This window comes from Amphibalanus amphitrite, unplaced genomic scaffold (genome assembly GCF_019059575.1).
Source record: "Amphibalanus amphitrite isolate SeventyFive unplaced genomic scaffold, NRLGWU_Aamphi_draft 000047F_arrow, whole genome shotgun sequence".
Lineage (NCBI taxonomy): Eukaryota > Metazoa > Arthropoda > Thecostraca > Balanomorpha > Balanidae > Amphibalanus > Amphibalanus amphitrite.
The window spans coordinates 96,450-120,334 of NW_024881543.1; the positions used below are offsets into that span (position 1 = coordinate 96,450).

The window sequence follows — 23,885 nt, forward strand, 5'->3', positions numbered from 1 at the left end:
TAAACGACGTCACGCAAGGTTAACCATGCAAAAGTAAAGCATTGGACTTTGCAAGGAGTGCATGAAATCACGATACCATGTACGTGGGATAGTTTTAGATCATTCTCGGCGCCAAAATAACAGTTTTTATATTTCCCCATTGATTTATAACAGTGATGTCACGTGACCGACCTGAACTCATGTAACCTTGAAAAATTCCCAGATATACAAGTTGTGAGACCTCTGGAGGACACCATGTATGCGTCCTGTAACTTTCATCTCGGACAGCTATGGTCATTGGCGTCCAAAACAATGTCAGAACCAAACAGCCTTTTTCACCCTCGCGCTTATAGGAAAGAGGGTTGAATGAACCCTCTTTTCACTTTTTTCAGATGACTCAGACTTGAATTGAAATTTCAGTAACCCGTGATGTCACTAGGCAGCTTTACCACGCCATTTGTAAGCTCCCCTCCCGAAATCACTATTCGAAACCGTTATCGTGACGTAAAATAAATACATTTTTAGAAAGAACACCTTCCCAATTTTTTGCATACTTCTTAACAATGAGCCAAATATTTTTTTAAAGAAATAAAAAGTCAAAAAAATTTGGTCCCAAAGTCCAAAAAATACAAATGAAAGAAAACTCGATATGTCATATATAAAAAATAGAGTATTTTTCGAAATTTCAAAAATACATATTAATCTCTGTTTCATTGCAAGTTCAATGTTATATCACATTTGGCATTTGAATAATCCGTCTTAGAGTTACAGCCCGCCAAACTTAGCGCTGCAAAGCAAGATCCAAAAAATGTTATACACCATAACTCAAAAAATACTTATCTGATAAGCCTGAAATTGTTACAGGTGGATTCAGAGCCCCTGATTACCCCTGAGACCAATTCTCGTCAAATTCCGAGAGATGAGGGTGTCAAATTGGAAAAAAGTGGTACGATCTATCGTGGAATGCCCCCTGTATCAGTGGATGGTCCATCCTCTACAGAGACCATGCTGTTTGCGGTGCTGAGGGTGTCTCGATGGATCGGACTGCGGACGGTGTGGTTGGTATGTTTGACCCAAGACCGATGACCGAATGTTGTTGACACAACTGACTGATTACTGATAGGACGATGGATAGGTCGGGATGGGTCTGCGTTCAGTGATTAGGACTTACCTGGTCACTGCGCCGGTCATACCTTTTGCGAAAAAAAGTTAATATGTGAGAAGAGCTATTGTGAAAAACATGCCAGAATTATGTTATGTCTAGAGATGGATGGTATGCGATGGTGAATTCTTCGTACCTCCTTGTGACTGGTAGGATATTCATGAACGTCTGTCATTGAAACTTCAAGCTTGATTTGATAAAGGCCAGTCATTAGTGAGTTGTTAGGCCTGACATCATTGCTCCCCAGGCTGATCGAACGGAGACCGATTGAGCGTCACCGCCCGCCGAAACATGACGTGAAATATGGCGTCGTGTCACTGCCTGTCAGCCTGAACTGTGATAATGAGTTCCGCTCGACGATTTACGAGATGACCCAATCACCCTGGCACCGTGCAGTGTTCTCCTTTTAGCGCTTTGTGCTGCTGCCAGCTGCAAACACACCCATTTCAGAGCGGCCTCGCGATCGCCAGAATAGCACGGCACCAAGTCTGCATAGCAATAGGCGTTGCCGTCTGTCTTGCCTGTCTGAGTAAGGCAATAACTCGACGCGGACCTTGCTGGCCAGACTGCCCTGTTGCCGCGGCTCGCTGCTGACATTTCTGCCCCCTCCACACCTCTGTGCCTGCCCCCTCCCCGTCTGTAGTAGGTATCTCCCTGTGCCCCGGGGTATGATGGCATCGGCATGCATAATTCGAGCAGCGACCGGCCCGGATTGACCGAGACGAAATGCGGCGGCACGGATCGCTGGACGGCAGTGTTGGGACGCCATGGAGCACGGCGGTGTCACGCTGGCGAGAGAAACTGTCACCGATAGTGCTGGTGACAGTGGTGGCAGTTGTGACGGTGCTGACAGTGGTGGCAGTGATAGCGGAGGACACCGCAATGACAAAGCTGTTAATGAGGAAGGTGACAACTGTGGCAGCAGCAGTGGAGGTCACTGCAGTGACAGAGATGGTGACAGCAGAAGTGACAGTGGTGGCAGTAGCAGGGAGAACGACAAAAGTTGTGGCAGAACCATCAGGCGCGTGAAAAGTGGTGACAGCATCGGCAGGAGATGCCGTGATGGCAGCCATCTCGGAGGCAGGGGTGATAGCGGCAGTGACAGTGGTGCTAGCGGCAGCGAGACTAGCATTGATCGTGTTAGTGGTAGACATATCGACGGTTTCAGCTCCGCGTATGAACTTGACATCGAAGCTGAGAGGTTAGCCGATAGTGCAGTCACGACCTCAGCTAACTCCACACCAGCGGATCTCGGAATGATTGCAATGCCTCAGACTGGTGTCGTCGCCTGCCGTGGTACTAGGCGTGACTCTGCAACTGCAAACGGTGGTATACGTCTGGCTAACAAATCGAACTCCAGTTCCACGCCCAGCACTGGCACTCGAGCTACTGCTACAACATCTGGTGCATGTAACGGTGCCGTGCCTCGAGTGCGGGGCGTCCGAAGCTGCGGTTCCACCACCAATCCTGCTAATGTGTGGAACTCCGGCGCCGGAATAGCGACAGGGGCGGCTACTGATGCTGCTATGGAGAGTCGCACCGTGCTTGACGCGATGGATGGGGAAAAGGGAGTTACAGATAAGACTGTCATTGGTGCTGCCGTCGCCATCGGAGGCAGTGAAGGAGCTGCCATCGCAGACACTACCAGAGCTGGAGGTAGCATCAGCGCCGTCACCGCCGCCCCTGCCGCCGCCGCCGTCAATGCCGTCAGCGCCGCCTCCGCCGCCACCGTCATCGGGGGCTCCCCCAGCCTCAGCCCGGTCTCCGACCCCCACCCTGACCCCGGCCCCGGCGTGGGCGCCTGCCCCGAGCTCAGCTGCAGCGCTGGCACGGAGCTAGAGGAGACCCCGGCGGCGGCTGCGGGGGCCCGTCGGAGCCACCCCGCCCGCCGCCGCCGACCCCCGCCCCGTCGGCGACGACACCACGGCCGCTGGCGGACCCTCGACGGTCAGTGGTCGACGAGACGAGACGAGACAGACGAGACGTCGGGAAAGGGTCGAGAGGTGGTGGGTGGAGCGTGCTGAAAGGCTGGAGAGTACTCGACAGTAGCATAGCGTACACTGCTTATTGACTCCCGGTTGGAAGTCTGGGGTCGATAGGTTGCTGTTTGGCGATGAATATTTAATTAATTTATGTTTCCTATGTAGGTTTAGTCGTCAGATAATCTCTTACAAGGTTGTTGATACATGCCGTCTTGATTCAACACGAAGATCAACACGAAGACCCTTCATTGCCGTGCCGGCATTGTGGCCTATTCCATTCATACCTTTGATGTTGTGTTTGTGTCGCCCTTTGCTGAATGTGACCGCACACACCGACACAACGCGACCCGATCGCCTTCGATAACCCTCACTTACTCTGAATGGCAGTCGCGACCCCCACGGCTCCCTCTGTGAACCTGTTTGACCCCAGTGACCCGGCGCGCGACCCGGAGCAGCCGCGACCCCCGGCAGCAACTCTGAAAGGTTTCGATGGTTAACGCGAACTCCCAAAGGTCTCCTGCAGCGTGTTAGCCCGGAATAGATGGTAGAACACACTGTGTTTCTTTAGGGTTATAAGTGTCCTTTGGGTCCGTTGTCCGTAGGCTGGTCTCCTAATCAGCATTCAGCTCATGGTTGTGTGGTATGCATGAACTGTTGGTGCCAGATACGGGCGTTTGTCAGTGTACAATACCACCATTACGGACATGATGCATCATGACCTGCTGGCCTGGCCTCCTATCTCTGTAAACCTGCGGAGTGCGGATTTATTCAGACCTTCATACAAATTACTCACCTTCGAATGGCCTTCGCACACCTTACGTTTCTGCTTTTACCACCTTTGTATAACGTCTCTCTATGTGACCCTCTATGACCCCAGTGACCCTCCAACTGACCTCACCCCTGCCGTCACCCTCAGGCAGTCGTCAGCGGCGGAAATCGGGCGATGACATCGTCAAACAGGCGGGCGGCGCCCCTCCGACGCCCACGGCGCCCTCCCCGGCGCCCACCGACTCGCCGAGCAAGAAGTCGTCGCTGCTGGACTCGTTCCGACCCCGCTCAAAGTCGGACGCGACACGCTCCATGAGACGGCCCAACATCATCAGCTCCATGAAGACATCGATTCAGGTGAGACGAGGGTACTGAGTGTGGGTGGCGTGAGTTCGAGACCCGCGAGCGGTGTGCGGTTTTTAGTGGATGATTTGATGTGATGAGTTTCATAGAAATCGGTTGTGTGGTTTGTTAGAAGGGTGCTGCTAGGAACGCCAGAAGCAGATTATGATGCCGTTCGTCATGTCCAATTTCACTCCTCATAGACCACAGTTGAATTATTCCTGTTAGATTTTTATATTTACCAGGAAGTTATATCTGTCTGTAAATTATCCTTATTGAAAATCTGAGCAGGAGCGAAAATGACACGGCAGGCATCGAGATTTAACTTCAAAATTAGGAGTTTCGGCGTCTTTGCCTCTACTGCCAATGGCCATAACGGCAGCTCACCGCGTGATGCCTGGAATTGTGGTTTCTGTCACAGCAACAGTGGGATTCCCTCTCCGGACTGACGTTAGCATTAGCGCGAACCCGGCACCCGTTAACTGGAATCTGAATCCCCCTAAGCCGACTATCTCGCGCCGAGATGCGTTATTTAATCCTCGGCCGACGAGCCGAGTTATTAGCGAGTGCGCACTCTGAGAGAGAATGCCTTTAGCGAGCCCCGTGCTTGCTATCTATGATATAGAAGCATGCCGCTGAAATGGTTTCTCACTTCCTTTGATGCTTTTTTAGCTTGAAGTCATATCTCATTTCATGCTCATGAGATGTGCGTGCAATATGCAATATCTAAAGCATGTGCTCATTTTCGATAAGGTGTTGTCACAAGATCTTTTGTAGAAAGTAGAAACAGCTCCAAAACAAATTTTGTCACCATTGAAACCAATGCCATACATACCCAGGGCCGCCTCAAGGGCCGGGCGCTGTTGTCTTTAGAAGATGAAGGATTTAGAGTGTAATTAGTTGATGTAAGGCAAATTAATGCAAACAAGCCCCAGCTCTGCTGTTGCCGTGTATGGGGTGTTTCCGCTCTGCCGGGTAATGTGTTAATTTGTGGAGATTAATGGCCGCAGCTCTATTTTAGGACACGTCGTACGTCTCAGGCGTGAGTAATTACGCTGAAATTTGTGTGTGGTTGTTACGCTATTAGCGTTAAATATGAATTTCTGAGCTGACGCTTAAGTTGTTTGGAAGGCCTCTTTGATAAGCGCGGACAAGGCAGATTGTTACGCCAATGCTGCGTCTGTTAAACTCAGATTTCACTCGTGTTTCGATGACTGAGCTGGGTCGATAACAATGTTCTGCTTGAGGGTCGTGGTATTTCGGTGTAGCCGTTTTGGGTAACTGCAGTGTCTTTGCCTGTTCGGGTCGGTAGTCTGTGCGCCCAGCAGAGCCGTCCGTTCAGCACACGGTGTATTACACAACTGCCAGCCCCCCGCTCGTAACTCGGGGTTGGCCGGCACACGCACAACCGTACGGCAACGCCACCGCTAGGTGTCGTGCCGTGCTGACACAGATGTCGCGCGAGTCGCCATCGCGCCACAACACCACCCCCCACCGACTTTACATCTGCATCACCAGGCGATCCGGGGGTCGGCGCACCCGGGTCGATCGACGTAACGGTTCAGCTTCTCTTCTCTGACCTCCGTCTTGTTTTCTTTCCTGCTCTTCTTTTCTTTCTTCCTCTCCGTCTGCTCTTCCATCTTGCCGTTTTCTCTGGTCATTTCCTCTCTGATCTTTCTGTTCTTGTCTCATCTCCCCTCCTTCTTGCAGATCTGTTCTTTCTCCCCCATCTTTTCTTTCTTCCCTTTCTTCGGGTTTTTCAGCTTGACGTTCTTCATGATCATCTCTTCTTTGTTCTCTCTCTTCTTGTTTCTTGTCTGGGTTTCTTTCTGGGCGGTCTTCCCTTCCGTCCTCTTTCTCTCGTCCTCTCTCTTGGCTCTGATCTTCTCTCTCGTGCTCTGTCTTCTCACCAGCGTGGATAAGCTGGTCTGCGTGTCGGCTCCATACTGCTGCGCCAACGTCTACTTCGTACGATACTGGTCCTGTCTTTGCTAGTATCTTCCCTCGTTTCCACTTGGGGCCTGAGTAGCTTCTCGCCCACACTTCTTGACCTTCTTGGAAGAGGCGGTGGCGTCCACCAGCATCTTCGATCATCTTTTCTTGAGCACCTCTGGCTGTTGTTCTGTCATCCGGTCGGAGGAGGTCGAGACGAGTCCGGATGTTCCGTCCGTATAGCATCTCTGCTGGGGTTTTGCCAGTAGCAGCCACTGGTGTAGAGCGGTGATTCATCAGGAACCGGGCCAGTCGCTGCTCTACACTGCCTCCTTCTCCTTGATTGGCCCGTAGACCGTTCTTGACCGTTTGTACGGCTTTTTCGGCTGCACCATTGCTGCTTGGGTGAAACGGCGCTACTCGGATGTGCCTGATTCCGTTTTTCTTAGTGAACGTCGCAAACTCTTCCGACGTGAACTGTGTCCCGTTGTCTGTTACGATCTGTATGGGCAGACCGTGTCCGGCGAACAGCTTCCTCAGCTCCTCGACAGTTCGTTCTGCAGTCGTCGACTTCATTGCCGTCACTTCGATCCACTTGGAGAAACTGTCTGATACGATCAGCAGCATCGTTCCCTGAAATGGACCGGCGAAGTCAACATGTATGCGCTCCCAGGGGCCTGAGGTCTGCTCCCATGGGTGCAGAGTCGACTTTGGTGGCGCTGCTCTCTTCTCCGTACAGGCTGAACAGCTGCTGGCCAGATTCTCCAGCTCACGGTCCAAACCTGGCCACCACACATGTCGACGGGCCAGCTGCTTCATTTTGCTGCTCCCCATGTGTCCTGAGTGTATTTCTTGCAGCACTCTGTTCCTCAGTTTGGTCGGCACCACCAGTCTTCCTCCCCAGAGTACGCAGTCGCCCTCCGTGGACAACTCGTCCTGCCTCAGGTGGAACGGCTTCAGCGTAGGATCCACCGTTCCCGGCCATCCGGTGCGCACGTACTGGAGTACTCTCCCGAGTACTGGGTCCCGGCGAGTGTACACCTCCACTTCTCTTGCGTGCAGCGTGGGCCCCTCGTTCTCCGTGTTCAGTACCTGGGGGCACCATTCCTCTTCCTCCTCTTGTGTGACGATGCTCAAAGGCAGTCTCGACAGTGTGTCGGCGATTCCCATCGCATCTGTTCTGCGCAGCTCGACTTCATACGAATGCGCGGCCAGCTGTAGCGCATATCGCTGCATCCGTGCCGCAGCCAGGCTCGGCAGCTCACGGTGTGGGTTGAGAATCATGGACAGCGCTCTGTTATCAGTGACCAAACAGAAGCGACGTCCATACAAGTACTGATGGAATTTCTTGATTCCAAAGGAAACAGCCAGGGCTTCCTTTTCCAGCACTGAGTACTTTTTCTCAGTTGCAGTCAGTGTTCTTGAGCTGTAGCACACCGGGCGCTCCAGTCCGTCAGACAGGACGTGGACCAGTACTGCGCCAACTCCGACTGAGCTGGCATCAGTGATCAGTTTGATGGGCATCTGGGGATCGTACCTCATCAAAACTTTGTCACTGGACAGCACTCGTTGGATCTCTTCCACAGCTCTCTTGCATTCACGGCTCCACTTCCACTTCACCTCCTTCTTCAACAGGTTGTGGAGAGGCGCCAGAGTTGTTGCCATGTTCGGGATCAGTCTCTGGTAGTAGTTCAAACTACCGAGCAGTGTTCGCAGTTCACTGACGTCCTTGGGCTCTGGCATCTTCAGGAGAGCCTCGATCTTCTCCGGCACTGGCTTCAGGTCGGTCCCTGAGATCCGCCATCCCAGATACGTCACCTCCTTGAGGTTGAACTGGCACTTGCTCCTCTTCAGTCGCACTCCATGTTCGGTCAGTCTCGCCAGCACCTGGTCCAGCGACTTCAACATCTCCTCCTCTGTGCCTCCCATCACCAGTAGGTCATCCAAGTAGTTGACACATCCATCCAGTCCCTCCAAGATTCGGTCCATGGCTGATTGGAAGATGTCGCCACAGGAACTTATCCCGAACGGTAGCCTGTTCATGCGGAGAAGTCCCTTGTGTGTGGTGACAGTCGTCATGTTCTTCGACTCGTCGTCGAGCTCCATTTGCAGGTATGCATCCTTAAGATCTAGTTTGCAGAATCTCTTCCCTTTTATCCTCACGAACAGCTCTTCAGGTGTGGGCAGAGGGTGCTTTTGTACCATCAGCTGCGGGTTGACTGTGATCCTGTAGTCTGCAGCTAGTCGAACACTTCCATCCGCCTTCGGCACAGGGACTAGCGGCGTTCCCCAGCCTGTGTTGAGGTTCCTGTCCACTTTCTCTGCCACACCTTCTCTCAGCCACCTGTCCAGCTCTGCGTCCACCTTCTGAAACAGAGCATGTGGGACTTGTCTCGCTTTCCGGAACACCGGTCTTGCATCTGGCTTCAGTGTCAGATGAGCTTTGATGCTGACACAGCCCAGTCCCTCTTCAAACACTTCCTTGTGTTTCTCCAGAACCACTTCCAGCGGCTCTTGTTCCATCATGTTGACTCCAACACATCCTGGTACTGTCACCTTCAACGCCTGAATCCAGTCTCTTCCCATCAGGGCCCTCCTTCCAGTCATGTCAGCCACCACCAAGCACAGCTTCCTTCGCACTCCCTGCTCTGCGGAGACTTCCACATGTGCTTCACCGACCAGTGGAATCATGTGACCTGTGAAGGACTTCAGCTTCAGCTGTGATGGTCGGATGTCGAGACCAGGTACCATCATGTCCCGGCTCACAATTGACACAGGGGATCCTGTGTCAATCAGCATCTGCAGCTCACATCCATTGACCAGCACGGACACCTTGCTTCCTTTTTCCTGCAGGTCCTGCTTGTCACTGACTTCCCACAGGTTCAGGTGCATCTCTGTCTGTCCTGCTTCGACTGCATGAACTCTGCCGCCCTTTTGCTGTCTTGGCATCCTCGTCTTGCAGCATCGAGCAAAATGGCCCATACCACCACATTTTGCACACTTCTTACCGCGTGCTGGGCACCGCGGACCACCAGCACTGTGTCCACGGAACTGACAGGCCGTGCAGGGCTTGTCCTCCTGTCCCCTGTTGTCCTTAATGTGAGTGGCTGGCCTGGTCTTCTGCATCAGATGCACATGCTGCTCTTCCTGGTGGCTCATGTTCTTCAACATGTTCACAGTATGACCCTCTGGCTGTGATGACATTTCTTGTGTCACACGTCTGGTTTCTTCCCACACTCTTGCCATGGTCAGAACCTGCTGCAGAGAAAGGTTGTCACCCTTCTCCAGCGCTTGATGAAGCAGCTTCTCTTGTAGGCTGGGCTTACATCCAGCGATAGCTCGGTCACGCACTTCACTGTCTAATCCTGGGCCACTGAAGCCACATTTGCGTCCTTGGATCTTGAGACGGCTGACATACTGCTCAAACTTCTCATCCACCTTCATAGTCATCTTGTGGAACGTCATTCTCTCAGCGATCACATTTTTCTCTGGAGCTAAATAGCTTTTAAATCGTTGTACAGCCTCCTTGAAACAATCAGTCTCACCTGGCATCACCACGGGCTGCAGTGACTCAAAAATGCTTTGATAATCTGGCCCCATCATGTGCAACAGGACAGCCTTCTTCCTTTCTGGGCCCGATATATCTGCTGCTATGAGATATATTTCGAGACTTCCGACCCACTTTTGAAAGTCATCACCTGCCACATATTCCTTAACACCCGGCAATCCAATTCCAGCCATGTTCTGCTCACTGTTCTTCTGTAATTCACTTTTGGCGCCTTGCCAGACCGCTCTCCGTCCCTCTCTTGTAAACAACTTTCACTGACCTTGGCCGCCAAACCACACAAACAGCTGACTGGTCAGCTGATTTCCTCTGACCGCTCTGACCAGTCGACCCGAGATCAGCTGTTTCACCTCACGAACAGCTGACTCGTCAGCTGATTCCCGATCACCAGCCGACCCGCAATCAGCTGTTTCGCCACGTCCTCACCACCACCACGTCCGTCCACATGGCACACTGCAAAAAACTCAATTATTTCCCGTCGCCGGTATTTCTTCTCTTGTATGGCCTTCCCTGCATTCCACCAACAGGCACGTAAAATCCGTTTCTTCTTCTCGTCGCCACGTGCAGTGTCTTTGCCTGTTCGGGTCGGTAGTCTGTGCGCCCAGCAGAGCCGTCCGTTCAGCACACGGTGTATTACACAACTGCCAGCCCCCCGCTCGTAACTCGGGGTTGGCCGGCACACGCACAACCGTACGGCAACGCCACCGCTAGGTGTCGTGCCGTGCTGACACAGATGTCGCGCGAGTCGCCATCGCGCCACAACAGTAACATGCTCAACAGACTCTACGTTTGCCTAGGCTGAACCCCTGAATTGTAAACATTCTTTTTTATGGAACCGGTGCTGGATCCGGTGGACCAGAAAAGTCTTCTCCCATCCGCTCTGCTCATTTTCTCCCTCGCGACACCGCTGTACCCAGCTCAGCCCGCAGTCGGGACTGAGGTGCCTGTCACTCCACCCTCCCCGTGTGAACGGGCGGCTGGCACGCGACTCGCCCGGCGCTCCGCCGTCCCGCCGTCGTCCGGACGATGTGTCTTAGTAAACAATCCCGACGTCCTGTGAGCCTTCTGTGTTTGCTAGGAGTTGGACAGACACAGCTTCGTTACACGATGAAGCGGTTGTGGTGGACGGGCACCCCAGGTGGCTATGTCATGGTTTACATAATTCTTAGCTGAAGTTAAAACATTTATTTATAAACAACATTTCATCCATATGCTTTGCGCGCACTGAAATATCCGCAATGTTGAGCGTTCTAGCTATATTGAAGCGGTATTTTATTTTAAAGTGCTCGGTATGGCTGCAGGAAATCTCGTGAGCCCAGCGTAAGCCTGCTGCTTTATTATTTCCGCTGAACTTGACTACCGGCAGTGCTTATCCAAAGCGTATTATTACCGCTCAGGGCGCCCCTTAGCTAACGACGCCAGACTGCCGGCACAAAGCAAACATGATTAGCCCTGCTCTCCGTCGGTCGACATTCTCCTCCCGCGCTGTGCTGGCTCCCGGGGCGCCACGGTTGTGTGCACGGGCCCGCGGTCGCGGCACGTGCCACTTGTCACGTGGTGGATTCAGCGCACGTGTCGCATGTCCTGTGACCCGTGAACGTGCATAGAATGCGCCCGCATGGACCTCTGGCTGGGGCAGACATGGCTTATCAGAGTTCAAGGGCAGGAGGAGAGTACATACAAGTGATACAACATAGGGTACTGCAACTCCGTACCTTCGAAAGGCCGCCAACTTTACAGTTTTTTCTTTAATTGTGTTATTCCTGCGTAGTGCGTAGCGATTTTGTCCGCTGCTATAGCGGCTTTTCAGCAATAGCTTAAAGCTTCTTTTTGTCATCCAGACGAGGAGCTGCTACTTAGTTTGTAAGCTATCTTTGACAGTGTGACATTTTCCTTAAACAAACTTTGACAAGCATTCGATAGCATGGGAACGAGTTGCTTGTGGCCATCGGCAACTTTCCCTAACTACCTTTTAACAGCATTATGTGGCCACTCAAGCACACTTTGTTTAAATATATTTTGTTTTCAAGTGTATCGTGAACCTGGACGTCCCGAGAACTTAGCCAACCAAAAGGTCACTGCTTTGGAACTCCGATTTCGCATTTCCGTTTGAAGCTGGACCTTGCTACGCACGTGTTCCCGGAATTTCTCCCGGCTGTCGTGTTTGGTGGCAATAACTTTCAATGGAGCTCAGAGCTATTGCTCCGTCTGCGTCACGTATCGAGGAAGCCCTGCTCCGGGATATCTCCTCTCGCCATCCAAGTGGTGTGTAATTGCCGCGGTCAGAGGCCGAACTCGCCCGCGGGCGGGACTGGGCGTGATTGGCACCCGGGGTTTCTCCTCTCGCATTGGTTTCGTCATGCGCGACCGGCTGCGGGTCGGCATCATGGTAATGGCAGCGACTGGCTAAATGTATGGATTCCTCTGAGGTCTGGTAAAGCCAGTGGCCAGCTCAATATACCCTATTCTGGTAATCTACTGACAGACTCAAAATATCCTTACTTTGCCACTGGCCGACTCAAAATAGACGATGCCACACCAAATGCGACCTCGGACGTCGAAAAGGCTAGCACTCATGAGTGAGTGCTGTCGACGCTGAAAGACGTTGTTAACTTCTGTAAAACCAAGTGTCTGAATAAATAATGATCGAAATGTCTGGAAGCTGGCAGCATGGCCTATGATTCTACAAGTCCCGTGCTTTATGCTCCAGTGCTCGAGCTTAGCTGATAAGTGTCGAATGGAAAGTGGAATAACAGGGGCTTTTGAACTGCCGGACTGCTTTCATAGCTAGGTAATGAAGCCCCATGAATGAACGCCACAATGGGTCCCCACCAGTGCAGCGTCATTGCTAGTAAGTTCACCTCCACCAGTTGAATAGGCTTTAAACCGCCTCCGTTCAGCGGAAACTTCAAGCATGCAGGTCACGTGACTGAAGCCCTTGACGCGGCTGCAGTGGCAGGGTTTCAGCGCTCGGTGCGCTTGGCCACGTGACTGACGTGACCCACCAGAGGGGTCACGTCTGGTCGACGCGGTCCCCGCCCGGTCCCTGACGGTCAGGGCACCCTGACGGCCTGAGGGTCAGTGTCTGACGGTCTAAGGGTCAGGGTCTGACGGTCAGGGCAGGTCCCGCGCACTCCCCGCGGCCGTTCGGTCTCTTCTCTCGTGGACGGTTCGCCGTGCTGCAGAGTGAGCCTGCCGGACAGGTTTCTGATCTGCGGCGAGTTCCGAGAACCGGGCAGGAGTGCCCGCACGAACTGTTCGATAGGCATGGATGGCACCGACGTGTTTTATGGTTTTGCAGCTGCTGTGAATTTTCTGCTGATGGGTGCTCAGGGCGAGTCGCATAGGCATTGTCAAAGTTCATATTGTTAGGTGAAAATGAGATACCATCTTGAACTAATGCAGTATGCACATTTTTTTCAGTACGAAACCAAAATGCTTCAGTCCAGGACCTTGAAAGTTATATAGATCAAAGATTGCTCAATCCTGATAAATTTGTTCGTTTTTCACTTACTTCTACTGACAGGTGTTGGCAGCTAATGTGACGCAACATCCTATTCAGACGTGACCCAGTGGGTGCAAACGCGCCGTGCTGAGCTCAAAACACACCCTGATGATACCCAAACTGGACAAAGCTGGCGCAAACCGGACACGGTAGTGCGCTGGAGCGGCGGCCGGTCTGACCGGGACCGGGTGCTGGCTGTTAATTGTGTCTCCGTACTGAGGTCCCCTGCGCACCGTGCGTGCTGGCGTGTCGGTTGCGTAACGCGGACAGGGACACCGACCCCGGGCCGCTGACCGGCCGGCGCGGCGGTGATGGCGGCTGCAGTGGCTGTGACGATCCCGGCGCGGTGATGGGGAAGTAAAGATTATCCCGATGGGTCGGCGAGAATCCGCCGTCCCTGTTTCATGTCCCTGTTCTCTGTGCCTGACCCTGTCCCTGTTCTCTGTCCCTGTCCTCTTTCTGTCATTGTCTCCTGTTCTCTCCCCCGGTCCCCTGTCCTCTGTCCTCTGTCCCTGTCTCCTATCCCTGTTTCCTATCCCTGTCTCCTATCCATAGCTCCTTCCCCTCTCCCTGTCCTCTGTCCGCTGTCCCTGTCCCTGTCTGCCCACAGACGCCGGTTCCTGTGTCCGCCGTCCAGCTGACGCCGGTCGCCCAGTGACGCCGATCGGCGGCGGCTGTGGCGCAGCCGAGACTGAGTGATGGCGGGTGGCTGCGGCGGTGACGATCGGTGGCGATAACCGACCCGGCCCGGCCAGACTGCGTGGCGCCTCACAGTGTTCGTGGAACACAGCCAGACTGATGTCGGGAGGCAACTATTTATTTCAGTGCAGCAGGTTTCCTCTCGATGAGAATATGTTTGGAACGTGTTTCCTTTCATGTTTCATGAGTGCCGCGAAAGTGTATGACGTTTCTTTGCCTTCTTTCAATTTCAACTGCAGTCATCAAGACTTGAAGATCATGTTTTATGAATCCGCAATCCGCATTCAGCTACAGCTGCCATCGACTGATTGAAGCTGGAACATCTCCATCAACATTCACTGACTTGTTCACATGGAACACCAATAGAGGCAAGAAGCCATCAATCTAGCCCCGCGACGTGATCGATCTCAAGGCCTTACACCATCCTCCCTCCAGTGACGCCATACGCCACGCCGGGGCTCCCTTTCTCCCTTCCTGTACCGACCCAGTTTCTCTCCTCTCCATTTCTCACGTCCTCGGCGCGGTCGGCGAACTCTGCCGTGTGCGCTGTCTCTCCTCACCAGCCGGCCCTGACCCTGCCCGCTCCGCCGCCGCCGCCGCCGCTGCCGCCGATATGGCAGCTTCTGCTGCCGCTGCCAGGCTCTCCATCCTCGCCGCCTGTTGTGAATGCGTCGCTGCTGTGGCTGCCCCATGGCGATGAACGGTACCTACTGCCAATGGCAGATGGGAGTCTTCGAATGGAATGCATGCGTAATTGGCTGTCAGAGGCTCCGTCCGTTGTATGCTGTGGAGGTAATGAAACCTTGCTGGTACCCGTCTGTTGTTGGTTGGCTTTATATTTATGTGCCATCCATTGCTTTCTTTGCTGTCTTACACTTACGCTTAGGACCAACTCATCTCCGCAAATGCTGCTCCGTCGTTTCAGATAACGCAGCAGCTTCCGCTCGCAGGTTTTGCTGCCAAATCTGTTCATTTTCGCTTTTGGCGCCGTCTGTCCGAGCAACATCGAATTCCACCTGTACCTGCTGCCGGCAGTGCAATGGCTTTGTGCTCAGAGGTGGAGCCCGCTGCGGGCTGCTCCTGTTGCCACTGCCCCGAGGGTCTGTTACGTCACGGTCATGGGACTGGTCAGCGGGCCTGCTCACTGGTCACTGCTCACTGCTCAGGTGATGGGTTCGCGGGCAGACGGAATAGTCCGCCCCCTGGCCTGGCGGTGCTGTGGTGGTGACGGTGACGCTACGGTGACGCTGGTGACAGTGACGCTGGAAAGTGGTGAGCAACAAGACTGGCGGTGACGGCGGCACTGATGATCAGAGATACTCATCGAAGGTCAAAATCTGACCTCCGTCGGAAGGCTGCCATGACCAAACTGCTGGTCTCCATAGTTTCGAGAAGACTTCAGGTTTGTTTTTCATCTCTATTTGTTGTATTTGTTTTTAGCACCTATTTACTTTCCGTATAGCCTTGATCGCTAGGTGACATCTCGTGCTAGCGTTGGCGTTTAGTCATATCGCTGGCAGGCCTAAGTCGACATCCAATAGCCAATTCATCTTGATAGATGAAAAAATGTCGATAGCTGTATGTGGAACATTATATCTGTAGAAAGATGCCCTCATCCGGCCCGCCTCAACTCTGACCACGTAACGTGAGCAGTGAACTTGATCCCAGCCTTTTCACTTTTTGTCGGTCGAGGTGGGCAAAACCTGCACCTCAGGAGGTGTGTGTTGTCTAAACACACCGGTTCTCGTGTTTGCGGTCTCGGTCACATGTCTGTGAGATCCCGGTCAGCCGGCCTAGTCTCACCACTTCCCTGCACTGAGAGACGAGTCATGGCTGTGTGTGACGTCACTAGCGCTGTCTGACGTCACTGAGTCTGAGACCGAGTACCGGACTGACTACTTGCCCTGCTCTAAGGTGGCAAGGCCTTCATTGTGATGCTTCTCACGAACTTTGAACTGGATGAAGCGGAGGCTCGCCGCTCTAGTTTACCCTGAAGGACGCTCGTATCGAAGAGATAACCTTTTTCGGGGCATAACTAGAGCTCCTGTGTTCTTTGGGATGCTTTGTCCTTCCTGCCTCAACTTTTTACGCACACTGCACAATGTGCTCTGCATTGTGCGTTTCGTTGTTCGCGATCCTTGCGATTGCCTGCAAACCGAACTAACACATTAGGCGCCGTTGTTTTGCACGATGCTGCAAATCACAACAGATCCAGTGGACGAGGCTTGAGTACCTACCCGCAATTTATGGTCTGCGGGTTTCAGCCATTATTTAAATCACCTCTGCAAAGTTACACAACTCTTCCGCAGTCCACACCACATCCCCGAGACCCGCTATCCTCCTCTTCCATCGCCTCGTCCGGCCGGCAGACGCGTACCAAGTACCCGCTGACATTTTTGCCCACCTCTATCGGCGGGGAGTACTCTCGCGGCGCGACCGCTGCGGCCGTGTCGGCGACTCGGCACGCCCCCAGTGTAGCCGGTGGTACTCTGAGGTGAACGCGGCCGGTGGGTGCGCAGTGAAATCGGCGGCGATTTTCTGAGAGTGCCGGCGGCGAGCGGCGACCATGAGCTGCTCAGGACTGTACGGAGGAGGGGTGGGCATGTTTCAGTTCAGCCAGAGGGTGAGTACCGACACGCGGATATGTTGGGCGCTGCGCCGCCGGCTGACTGTGACCTTGAAACTGCTGTGACGACGCGCTGCAAACCCGGCGGCCTGCCGTGCCGTGACCCGTGGGGAAACCGCAGGGGATGTAGCCACGAGATCTTCTTGGGCTACTCTGTGTCCGGAAAGGGAAGTTGGTGAGGCTGGTGCTGCTGTGCTAGACGAGTCGAGACGCCATTTTAGGTTTGTGCTAAACCGGCTGGCGGCTGGGATGCAAGATGCGGGTGAAGCTGGGACGGGAGGGGTAACTCGTTAGTTGCTGCACGGGCCGATGTTCCGGATATCGTTGTTGCTCGTTGCTCGGGCGAGTTTTGCTGTAGCGCCGCCTTTTCATTGTCCATGCTGCCCACTGACCAGTCTGTTTCATATGATTCGGAGTAGGGAGTGATTTGTGAAGGTTCCGGACGGTCTCACAAGATGGATTGGCTCAGAGGACAGAGACCAAGAAGGAGAGCCAGAGGCATCGTTGTTGCCAAGTGTTTTTGGTAATTGTATCGTTGATAGGTGACTCTCGCATAAAGGCAAAGTCCCAAAGCAGTGCCTACGCCATCAGTCATCTTCGTTGCATTTCTTGTAGATCGTTTATTCATGATCTTTGTTCAAAAAGGTCATCTTCTGTAATTCGAAGCTTCGATCATCCATCATCTGCCCCGAGGACTGAACCGTGTTTGGTTCTGTGGCCCTTATATGCCTTTGTAAGTTATTGCACAAACGAGTTGAACCGTCTGCTCAAAGATTCTTAAATTGAAATGATTCCGTGGGTTGTGGGAAAGAATCACATTTCTATGATAAGATATGGGAATGGAGGGGGCTTGACGGACCACATTTCAGCGTCAATTTGTCCTCGACTTATCTCGGCAAATCTGTCAAAATGCATTGCTTGTGGCAGTCTTACCATTCCTCCGTGTATTTTTCATCATGACATGTACGCGCGAGCCTTTCGGCGAAGCTCTGGGTTTGTTTGCATTATTCCGCCTGACCGCATGATGCAGCCTGCGGTAAGCCGCGGTTGTGTCGGCATGTCGCTCTTGTTGTCTCGTGGTACCTATCCACTGCACGGGACCTACCATACGACCCCGTCCGCACGCACTGTCGACTGCGCTCAGCTGTCGTACAATGGTGTTACCGGGAGGCTGACGCACCGTGGCACACGTGCTCTAGATGAGCCTCTGTCACGTCTCCTCATCCTCTTGTCTCACTCTCCCAAGGCTTGCCCTTCCACGTCTGTCTGCAGACCGGGATGAAGCCGTGCGTGCACAGAGAGGTAGTAGTCGTGCGGAAGAACGCCACCACCTCTCGTCGTTCTGTCATTCTTCATACCGGTTCATTTGCTGCTCTCTCCATACCTCCGAATACCGTACAGGAAACGGCCCGGTCTCCCGCGATAGGCGCTGCGGGCCACTTCCTCCCAGACCCGGCGCCACGCTGCGCAAAGAGCTGCTGGAGCGCCCCCTCCCCTTCCCTGGTGGAGGAGGGGAGGTCGGGTCAGATGACGGTCACGCCCCCTAAGGGGAGGGGAAGGGCGCGTGCCAATGTATGTACTACGCCGTACGTTATGCTGCCGTCATGCCGAGTGCTGAATGAAGTGGTGGTCGGGAACGCCGGACCTGCGGTATGAGTGGGATAGGAATTGGCATGTCAGTCCACATTGGCGTATGTTTGATCGTTGCTTTTATACATATTAGCATTAAGTAAGACATTTGCATTTGTAATCCTATATTTCTAACACAGTCATAAAGCGTTTTACGTATATGGAATGGAATAGATTGTGGATTCCAGAAGGTCATGGAACCAGGTACAATACCGCGAGAAGCGGCAAGTTCCATTGCACAGGCTTTGGTTCGTTTGTTCTGGAAAACAAACGTTCGCCTGTGTTGGGTGGACTGCTGTGGTGATGAATCACCGCGCTGCCTTTCGCCGCTGTCCAAAGCAGCAGTTCAGTGAGAGAAATGGAGCCACAGGCTTGGTTGGGCGTAAATCGGGAGCCCGATTGAACGAGTTCTCAAGCCAGGGTTCTTGGCAGAATCGATTATTTTCGTGCTGGTTTAGATTGAAAGCCATTGAGAGTATTCCGGTAGCGGAAGCCGTGCATGGATATTGGATGCATATTTGCATCTGACCCCCTCCCCCCTTCTGGAGCTGCCGATGGCCTCAATGTCATCCGTGTGCCTTTGGGATGTTGTCTGCAGACATCTGTCTGATGTCAGTGTGTGCGATATCTTTGAGCGGAGATTTCTCCTCATTCACCGAAGCGGACGTAGACTGCTCTCCGTAATGACAGATTCAGCGTCACGCTATGACAAACGATGTTCCTCCCTGGATTTTTTGCTCTGTTTTCAAATATAACCTCGAAGAAGCCTAGCTCTGCTTCTGAAGCTTATCGACCCTTTCCTTATTCCTTCCCGCGTCCTTTCATGTCCGATGCCCGTTGTCCTTGCTCTCTGCCCTACAAAGAGCTGTTTACGAGTGTGATCGGACTGAGCTGGGGCGGAGCAATACAACCGTCACAGCTCCATGCCGTGGGTACTGTGGCTCACCACCACAAGCCCTCGTAGCCAGGAGCTCTGTCGCCATGTGGCCCGCCGGGCCGGGTTAAATGGCCGCCAGCGTAGCGCGGTGGCAGGTTCGGTTACCGATGTTTGGGGGTGGACGTAAACACAGGACGTGCGGTCCAAGAAATGGCCGCGGACGGTGGTCCAGTGTAACTCACACACCGGTAGTCGTGGCCTGGTGGGTACTCCCATAAACGGGATTGGATGGCCACGTGTTGGGCAAGATGAATGCCAGGTACTCGATATACGGGGGTGATAGAATAAAACTGAGATCAAAGATCATAGATCATATAGATATGATCGTGTTTTCTGTCTTACTGGTAGACATAAATGAAGGTTAACCATGCTTTTATAAGTCACGCTTCAGACGTCATTTGAATCTTAACACAGTTCGGCTATTGCACTGCAGATCATGTCCCTGCTACAAGCATGCATACGACATCCTGCCTTGCTGCTCGTCATGTGAATCAATGCACTTTAACATTCGATCTCCGTCGATTTGCACTCAGCTGTGGTCCGGCCTGGAATGTGTACCGTGAACCCGGTGATTTTGCAAACCAATCCTTTGAGGTCACTCCTCCCTACTACCCTAGCCCCAGCCCTCTTCACGCCAGCCGCGCGGGGCTATCTGAGTACGGGCGCGCGGTCTGGCCCCAGTCGCTGATGGAATTCAGCACCGCCCCTGCTTACGGAGGTCGGCGGTGTCAAACTGACACGGTGTCAGACACCAGTGATGACCTGATAGTGGCCGTGGCTCCCCTGGTCAGGTCCCATGTCGGTCAATTAACCCGCTACTGGTGGTGTGTCTCACAACGGCGAGCAGCACATATCACCGGCATAAAACTCACCACACACGGCTCCTGCACTTAGTTTGTTGCGCCAACTCAGAACTAAAATGCTGCAATCAGCAGACGGCGTGGTGTGAGCCACACGCCATATTTGAAGGCACTAATGAAGTGTCGCCTTTTTAAGGTCGTCCACCGCTCCAATTTGCAGCCGGCCCGCTGAAAATGGGCCTGACATGTGTACAAATATGCGGCTATCGGGTGGCAGTAATACCGTTCAGCCATTGACAGACTTCATTGTGAGAATCTGATGAGGAAAATTGGGGTGCCCGATCCTGCTCGGCGATTCAAACCTGTCGATTGTGACGTAAAGAAGGTCTGTCACACACTTGTTGCTTAGGTAGCAGTTCTGTGGACGTTAATATGCCGGATGCGCTTAGGTGACGCTCAGGTAAAGGCGTACCACTATATATGGCCTTGGGCGTACCTAACAACCTACCCGCGTTGCTGGAATTGCGCCCATACAACACAATGGGTCGTAAGGCATGTGTGTGCGTACTTCAGGCCGAATCGATGCATTGCTAAGACCATTCCAACAATGAACCATTTATTTGCTTGTTTTGCAAGTTTAATGGCTTGTGAGTGTCATACATTGGTTCATTTTTTGCTGGCAATTGAATTTTATGTAAGTTTAATGCATATTTTCATTCTTATTTGCGTCCATTGTCATCCAGACCTGCATTTCATGTGTGTCTGACGTTGAAACGCTGTGCCAAAATATGCCAATAATTATTATTCCACTTTCATGTTTTGATAGAACTGTATTAAATGTTGACAAGCCCTCACTGAGGCAGCGTTCAAGCCGATACGATGGTCAGAACACATACAAATTGTCGCGAACGGGAAAACGACCGCAGATACGAACCAAATAGACGAATAATTCACATTGTTTCCTGTCACTAGCCCGATACACCGTCCTTGTATATGTAGGTTTGTGCCATATTTGGGCCAGCGTGGTTGTTGTATCATGTCTCGGTGGTAATTCCTACTCACGATAAGTAGCAAGCACGCTATTGTTTTTTCCTGTTGCCTTACTCCTGTTCATAAACACGTGTACGATTCTTATTGTATTGGAGCTGCTCAGATGTGTGCCGTGATATTTGTTTCTGGCGTTCATTCAACCCCTTTTTGTATTAATGGCTACGCACATTGCGTGTTTTTACGACATATTTAATTTAGACATTTTTTAAGAGCGTAAATAATAGCCATTTTATGCATTTGTATGCTGTTTTATGCTCTTGTACGATGTTTCCATCTGATATCCTGGCTCCTGCCCACAGCTGACAGACAGCCTCTCCCCGGCTTCCGGCTCCGGCGTACAGCTAAAAGCCTCTCTCCGGCTCCAGCCTACAACTGATACCCTCTCTCCGGCTCCTGAGTCTGGTCTCCTGCGAACAGCCGACAGCCTCTCCCCGGCACCTGGCTTTGGTCACTGCGTACCCCAGGGTAGAAATAACACCGGACCAATGCCCCTGGCTGTGCCGTCCGTCCCGCTACCGGCTGTTGTGTGTTTATCCCGACGGGACTCCCATCGGACAATCTCTGCTTCTCCGTCGCTACCCTCACCTCCCCAGCAATAACAGCAGACAGCGGTGTTTACCTTGTCCACTTCCGTCAACAGAGCCGCACTCCTGACCTTGGGTCCTGTGCAGCCCCAGGCTCAGCGCCTGCTGTCCTGGACCTCAGCATCGTGCGTCCGGTCCGGCCCCGGCGCAGTGCGTGCTGTCCTCACTGTCCCCGGCTGCCAGTTCAGCGCCTGCTCCAGCCTCAATTACGATTCCCAGTCCCAGTCGGTCCCAGCAGTGCCAACACTTACTCAGTGGTTAAATCCCTGACCCCGACTCCCAAGCCTCAATGTCAGTTCCAGCCAGTTCTTGTCCCAGCAACAGACAGACCCAGTCTCAACACCAGACGCCTACTTCAGCTAGCTCCAACGCCTGAGCCAGTACCCAGCCCAGATCCAACCCCAATCCCATCCCTCAGCTGTCAGCAGTGCACTGGTTATCGGCCCAGCACCAGCAGCCGTAGAAGTCTGACCCCGCCCCATCACCACCGGGCCCTCCACCACCGTCACGATCCTACTCCCGCCTTCCACACACTTCCTGCTCTCTGTAGTTCAGCTAAAACGCCTCCATCATTACCAAGGTCGTATGGAAGGGAACCACGCCACCCACTTATCCCCCGCCCTCTGCCCCGTCTCCCCTTCTCTCTCCGCCGCCCCTCTGACCGCCCGTGGCGCCCCCTCTCTCCGTCCTCCCTTCCTCCCTCTCTCTCCTCTCTCTCTCTCTCTCTCTCTCTCTCTCTCTCTCTCTCTCTCTCTCTCTCTCTCTCTCTCTCTACCACCCCCCCTCTCTCTCTCTCTCTCTCTCTCCGCCGCCTCTCTGACCGCCCGTGGCGTCCTCTGCCCGGCAGCACAGCATTGTCGGCGCCGGTCCGCCGGCCGGGAAGGCGGTGCCGCCGGCGTCTCTGCCGACCTCTCCGCAGGCGGCGGACGCCCTGGAGCCGCCGCAGCGACACCGGGCTCGCTCCGGCTCCGAGTCCTCCAAGTCGGCCATGCGGAGCGTCATCGACCGCCTGCGGGGGCGCTCCCAGTCGGTGGTCGAGTCGGACAAACGCAAGTTCGCGGTAAGTCCGCCACGCGGCGCTGGCGTCGCCGGTATCCTATTCCTGACTGGTGGTGGGCCGTGGTGGTGGGTGTTTGGTGGTGGGATGAAGTTTGAAAGTGTAGGGACGTGAAATATGCTCTTAAAGATGATGGGGTGGGACCAGGGGTTTACTGATCTGACGAATGGAGGGTATGACGATTGGAACGGGCTATCCACTTTTTTGGGCATTCATATTGTGGCACGCGCTACGCAGTACGCACGCAAGTATACAGGACATACAACTCCCTCTTCTCAATACCTTCCTCAAACCCCGTGATCTGGGTTGGACGGTCACCTTTATTCGAGTAGAGTAACTCCTTAGGGACGGGCCCATCGTGCCGTGGGGTGACCGTTTGCAGGTCTGGCCGGCCTGTCCACTGTGACGGGCTCAGTCTGGGCGGCGCAACAGGGCGGCCACTCAGACCAAAGTCGCCTAATTTTCGGCATCCTCCTGTCCCTGAAATGGTCTCAGACTAAAAAGGCCGGAATCCACGAAACAACAATAGTTTTGTCGTAGGAAATCGATATGGCGAAAACAACGCGGACAGTTTCAAACAAAATGCCTGTAAGTTGCTCGTAGAGTCGCTCTTTTATGCTCTGACGTCATTATTTGTTTCCGCATTTATGGATTTTCAAAGATCCTCAGTGATTTACTCCAAACAAGTCCGCAAACAAGTGTTTTCAGACTATTATCTAACTTAGGAGTTGAAGTGTAATGAGTTTAACTGTCAGGACTGAGGTCTTAACGGTAGTTTGGCGAAGTTGTAGTTGTTTGCTTCAAACCACAAAACAGTCGTATCAGGCGATCGCCATCTGTGATAGGGAATAGAGCTTACATGTCAAAGCTGTCCGTTTGTAACATCTGTTAGTCTTTCCACGGCCGTTATGCTGCTTGTAAATCAGAGGATGACGTGGGGTGGACGCGGTGTTTGATTATCCACCATTTCACTGTGGTACTTATTAGCTGATGACTGCAACAAAAGACTATACAATATCGCCATCTTCTTTGGACGTCACCCCTCCCCCCACCGAACCGTTCACCCATGCCTTTGCAAGGAGCGTGGGATTGAAAGGAAGGGTCGTGTCCATACTCCATGATGCCAGCCACTATCATCTTGTCTCTCAAGGTACAGGAGGTAAAGGACAAATGCTGCAGTCGAATCTTGTTACACTTCAGCCAACGAACCCTGCTTTCTACCTCTTGATGTGGCAGTCCCGCAGGCCGCAGCTGAAGGTCGTTCCCGT

At 53.1% G+C, this 23,885-nt stretch overlaps 2 protein-coding genes across 9 annotated transcripts in view; one reads left to right on the forward strand and one right to left on the reverse strand.

Annotated features, from left to right (window-relative positions):
* Window positions 1-23,885, forward strand: part of LOC122377557 (5'-AMP-activated protein kinase subunit gamma-2-like) — a 216,091-nt gene that overhangs the window by 95,457 nt on the left and 96,749 nt on the right. For 4 of the 8 annotated variants that reach the window (XM_043357680.1, XM_043357676.1, XM_043357682.1 and 1 more), the window contains 2 exons: window positions 4,040-4,248; window positions 22,408-22,620. In XM_043357680.1, coding sequence (XP_043213615.1) covers window positions 4,040-4,248; window positions 22,408-22,620 — 422 coding nt within the window. Of the gene's footprint in view, window positions 1-4,039; window positions 4,249-22,404; window positions 22,621-23,885 lie in introns of all 8 variants that reach the window. The other 4 variants (XM_043357678.1, XM_043357675.1, XM_043357681.1 and 1 more) reach the window with 1 other exon arrangement.
* Window positions 5,526-8,930, reverse strand: LOC122377556 (uncharacterized protein K02A2.6-like). Its single transcript, XM_043357674.1, has one exon. It carries the CDS (start codon window positions 8,917-8,919, stop codon window positions 5,734-5,736), a length of 3,186 nt encoding a protein of 1,061 aa, XP_043213609.1. The 5' UTR covers window positions 8,920-8,930; the 3' UTR covers window positions 5,526-5,733.

What these genes read in the sequence shown, in the direction of transcription:
- LOC122377556 (XM_043357674.1), bottom strand. Translation starts at nt 8,919, where the DNA reads ATGATGGTACCTGGTCTCGACATCCGACCATCACAGCTGAAGCTGAAG.